The following is a 5,329-nucleotide window of genomic DNA, read 5'->3' as shown; positions in this document are numbered from 1 at the left end:
CATTCTAATCACTAATCACGAACTACTAATTTGTAACCTAAGAGAAAAAAAAAAAGAAAAACATTGCCATAACTAATCCAAAGACCGGACCTGAAGCAAGAACACCATATCAGATCGTATTTACGATTTGCTTGGCAAAAATAGGATCCGTTTCACTTCTTTTTGCCCTATATAAGGAAAGGTGATTCGCTTTGCATTTTTGGATTCTTCCAGGGCTTACTTCTTTTGCCTTTATGGGGCTTCATTTTCACTCTCTGGCTAAATATGTTCAATAAGGCTATAAAAAAATAATTTTATATATTAATAAAATTAAAATTTAATTGAAAAAAAATATATATAATTAAAAATATATTAAAGCATTTAAGTTAATTTTTTTATTTTAAAAATATTTGAAATTAATCTCAGCCATTTGATCAAATCAATCATCCTAAGTTTTATTCTATTAAAAATAAGTAACTACTAACCATACATACAAATAAACCCTAACTCTGGAGCCGCCCAATTTTTTTTCCGCGAGGCGGGCGAGGCTCCGAAGAAGCCAGCGATCACACTGCGAGGTTCTTTACGAACTGTTTCCTTATTTTTTTTTGTTTACTTTCTTGCGATTGTTTTGTGGATTACAACCAACTAGGGTTCTTGGAAATGTGATGTTTTTAATCCCACTTGCCTACATAGATCTGGTGAGTGTGCTTTTCACCCCTCTCAAACCCTCTCAATCTCTCATTCTGAGGAATTCTTTGATTGACGGTGATTGATAGAACTCTTTCGATCGCATCTGACTAGTTTATACTTGCCTTGTTTTAATTGCCCATGAAACCAATAAGTCTTGCTCGTCCGGTTTCGCTGATTATTATTTTTTGTTGCGATAGGGTTAGCTGAAGAGTCGGCGCAGAGAGCCGCTTGGAAAAAATGAGGTATTGATTGCTTTCCTTGTTTATTTTTTTTGGCAATTTCTTCGTTTCATAGTTTTAATTGTATATTTATTGAGATGCCGTGTACATAGAAGTTTTTAGAGCTTGCTTGTATCCCTGTATACTTATTTGCATAGATTAGAAATGCGACTTTTTGTTGGATGATGTGTGTAAGGTTGCGGAAGACCTCTGTGTACAAGTGCCCAGTTCTTGTAAATATTTGGAGCTTCTGGCTTGTTTTTTATGAAGACTTCATCTCCTGATTTTGCAAAGTTGTTCATATTTTTGTCTAGTTTGTTGGATCTACTGATTACCCGATTATATTAGTATCCAATGCACTAATAACGTCCATCTAAAATGATGAAATTTGATTACTAAGTTCCCCTTTGGCATTTTCATTTTTTTAACCAAACTTTTTTTATTTGTTTTAATCTAGTTTTCATCCCTCCATTTCACTAAGTTATTTCAATTTGATTTCTGCAGTAAGTTGCAAAGTGATGTTTTGAGGGAAGCCATCTCCCAGCTTCTCAACGAAACTCGTGAGAAGAAGCGCAACTTCACGGAGACCATTGAGCTGCAAATTGGACTGAAGAACTATGATCCCCAAAAGGACAAGCGCTTTAGTGGTTCTGTGAAGCTTCCACACATTCCTCGTCCAAAGATGAAGGTTTGCATGCTTGGTGATGCCCAGCATGTTGAAGAGGTAATCACTAGCTTTAAGTGTATTTCAAGGAATGTTTGCTTTGTATATAAAAGCAGCTTAATTTGTGCTTTTCTTTATCATTGTTTTCATGGATAGATATTTTTGTTGGAAATTAATTTTTTAATGTTGTGTATGCGTTTCACTACATGTCAGCATTGTTTGCCACGACAATTGTATAATCATGGTTTAGTCTGAGAACATTGATATCTGATCCACAGGCTGAGAAGATAGGGCTGGATTGGATGGATGTTGAAGCTCTCAAGAAAATGAATAAGAATAAGAAGCTTGTGAAAAAGCTTGCAAAGAAGTATCATGCTTTCTTGGCCTCTGAGGCTATAATCAAGCAAATTCCCCGCCTTCTTGGACCTGGCCTTAATAAAGCAGGTATGATTTTATGTGTTTATTTATTATATTTAGGATGCATCTTTTAGCTTCAAGTCATGGTTAAACATGAACTTTTGGTGCATGAGATCATATTTATCTGAAGATTGGTTGCATTGTAAGGCTGCAACATTCATTGGATCTATGATTATTTGTTAGTTTTGTCTATTTATATTTGATACTGAATTCATTATGAAATAAGGAATCTAATCTAAGCAAAGATTGTAGTAATAACTTAAATTGGTTATATAGTAATCTAATACAGAAGGTTTGCATCCAAGTACCCCATAGAAAGTGGGTGTAAAATGAAAATTTTAAGCCATTTGAATACTTTGTCAATTTGCTATGAAGACTGATGTTGGAATTATCACTGATTTGCACATTAATAATCATTAATAAAATTATTGTTATTTTGATACTATTTGAATCAGTACTCAAACATGTTCGTTTACTTAGCATAACATGCTAGCTATATTGTTTTGTTTGTAGTGAAATACGAACTTTTATGGTGTGATATCCTATAACATTTGTTTTTCTTTAGATTAGGTTGCAAAATTGAAATAAACCCCTTATTTATTGGATTTTCTATCAAAAAAACATGTAAGCATGTATTCATTCATGCGTCTTTCTATGCATATGCTTATAATGGAACTGAATAAATGAAAATTAGAATTTTTCTGGTGCATTTTGGGTGGAAAAAAAGCAATTTTAAACATTGGATCTAGCATGTGTATGAAGTATATTGATGCTAACACTTTGCTTGATTTAAGGCGGGTTTGTAACAACAATTGACTTCAATAGCATAATAAGTTTACCTCGGTGCTGGGCAAACATTTTATATTAATGTCATTGATATTCTCTTTTTTAATTTTCCACCTTACTGCACACGTATTGTGCCATATACATGAGTGTAAGGACATCTTTATTTCTATCATTTTCAACCTTGCTATAATTTTATTGTTTTTCTATTTTAAAAGAAATAATATACGGAACTCTGGAGGCGACATAAATAGGTGTATAGGCTCTAGAAGGATGAATTTAAAATAGATCTTTATTTAATGGCATCCATGAAACAGATGGTAGAAGTGTGATAGAAGTATTAACATTTTCCTGAATAGATAAGCACACATTTTAAAGAGAAAATGGAGCAGTTAGTTAGTTCAGAAGGTGTAGCGATCAAGTCACGAATGGACTTATTTCTATTTGAAAATATTTATTTATTTTTGTTAAATCTTATGAAGAGATTTGAGTAAAATATTTAAGTAATATTTATGGATGTATGTCTTAGGAGTATGAAGAGAATGGTTATAAGACCTATTTTTCTTAGGTTAAGATATTTTAAAGAGAAAATGGAGCAATTAGTTAGTTCAGAAGGTGTAGCGATCAAGTCATGAATGAACTTATTTCTATTTGAAAATATTTATTTATTTTTGTTAAATCTTATGAAGAGATTTGAGTAAAATATTTAAGTAATATTTATGGATGTATGTCTTAGGAGTATGAAGAGAATGGTTAAAAGACCTATTTTTCTTAGGTTAAGATTATTGTTATCAAAGCGCAAAGCGATGCGATGCGTAAAATTTTTTTTTTTACTCCAAAGCGTAATGCGCAGAGCGAAGCAATACTTTTAGGCACAAAAGCGGTAATAGGTCACATAAAACTATTATTGTGTAGGTTATGACACGAAAGTGTCAAAAATGTTAATATTAAACTTTAAGTGTTAGATATGTAAATGCATAAAGATTGTGTGGTGTGTATGTAAATTTCCAAAAAACCCAAACAATTTGAAATAAAGGATCACAGTAGAAGAAAAGAATAATAATTTGAGAACTCTCAAAATTGAATAATCTATGGAGGAAAAATGATCGACACAAAGCAGCATGATGCAAAATAGATTGGTGGGAAAGAATGAAAACCTACCTTGTACATTGTTTAATGGACTAGCAAGAAATCAGAAGGTCGGGCATGCAACAGATATGCTCATCTACCATTTAAAGATCAGGCTATATGTTTCCTTAAACTTTTAATATTTATTTATATTTAAATTTAGGTGTTAGATATGTAAATAAATAGGAATTGAGTGGCATGTATATAATCTTCCTTAAAAGATTATCACAAGTTACTCTCGGCTGCTTGCATCGGTCGAGCGTACTCTGTGTGCCAATCTTGGTGTCTGACTATGTTGAAGGTCAGAAGCTCTCCCCATGAGGGTCAATGAGATCCATTGGTTGATTGTTGAAGGAGAGCCTCTCAAACTCCTGCGATCGAAGCGTCTACCTCTTGCGGCCGAAGCAACTGCCTCTTAAGGTCTAAGCAGAAACCTCTTGCAGTTGAAGCAGTTGCCTCATGCTGTCAAAGCAGGCGCATCTTGTGGGCGCCTCCTTCAGTGAAAGGAGCAGACGCTCATGCGGTCGAAGAAGCAGACACCTCCAGCAGTCGAAGTTGAAGGAAGAATGCAGCGTTCGAGGTGTGTTTCAAACTAGATTGAAATCGAAGACAATGCTCAACTCCCTTGAACTCTCGAACACCATTCCTTCTTCGATCCTTCAAATACCAAATTGAACCTTTTTAGGGTTTTACCTTGAAGCTTCAAAGCGTGCTTAGGGTATGAAACACACGCTTCACTCCCTAATATTGCGCAACAGCAAAGCAAATCTGGGGGCACATGATTCATTTTACTTTGCACGTGAAGGGCACTTTGAAATGTGCTTTTAAAAGCACTAGTTAAGATAATGGAACTTAAAAATTAAGATGTTTTTAATTATTTAAGATAATTTGTTAAGGAATAAAAATTAGAATTTCTCCCATATGAGAGCAACTTGATATGGTGACATGCCAGATTCATAAAATTTTATTGCTGTAATTGACAAGAAAAAAAGAAATTGAATTGATGGTGGAGTGAGAATACCGAGTATTGAAGGAAAAACAGTTCAAATCAAATTCCAATAAGAAAAATTGAAGAACAACATATAACCAACACCCATATCCTGTGCCACGGTAGAAAATCACCAAGTCTTAATAAAAATCAGTCCATTAAATGATCTTATGCATGTATTGCACGATGTAAAATAGTGCCATCAACAAGCATTTATTGTCAATTGTAAGCATGAACTGATTACAGCAATAATAATAGCTCAACAAATCATATATAGATTCTAAAGGAAAGCAAAGAGCACTTTCAATTAGGGATGTAAACGAGCCGAACACGAGCGAGCCCAGGCTTAGCTCGTATTCGCCTTGTTTATATTTCGAGCTCAAAAAGTGTGTTCGTGTTCGACTCGTTTGCTTGGCGAGCCGAACACGAGCCGTTCACGAACAAAGAGTCGTTTTGACA

General features: G+C 34.1%; 1 protein-coding gene across 2 annotated transcripts in view; it reads left to right on the top strand.

Annotated features, from left to right (window-relative positions):
* The first annotated feature begins 480 nt into the window (after positions 1–480).
* The window catches only part of LOC110017821 (60S ribosomal protein L10a), an 11,033-nt gene continuing 6,184 nt past the window's right edge, over positions 481–5,329 (top strand). Inside the window, exons 1-4 of one of the 2 annotated variants that reach the window (XM_020714936.1) lie at positions 481–557; positions 870–914; positions 1,395–1,614; positions 1,833–1,998. In XM_020714936.1, the coding sequence (XP_020570595.1) occupies positions 910–914; positions 1,395–1,614; positions 1,833–1,998 (391 nt within the window). In that variant the 5' untranslated portion in view covers positions 481–557; positions 870–909. Of the gene's footprint in view, positions 558–589; positions 681–869; positions 915–1,394; positions 1,615–1,832; positions 1,999–5,329 lie in introns of those variants that run through there. The other variant, XM_020714937.1, reaches the window with a different exon arrangement.

Source organism: Phalaenopsis equestris, unplaced genomic scaffold (genome assembly GCF_001263595.1).
Source record: "Phalaenopsis equestris unplaced genomic scaffold, ASM126359v1 Scaffold000002, whole genome shotgun sequence".
In the NCBI taxonomy this organism is placed as follows: domain Eukaryota; kingdom Viridiplantae; phylum Streptophyta; class Magnoliopsida; order Asparagales; family Orchidaceae; genus Phalaenopsis; species Phalaenopsis equestris.
This window is presented reverse-complemented; position numbering and strand designations above follow the sequence as displayed.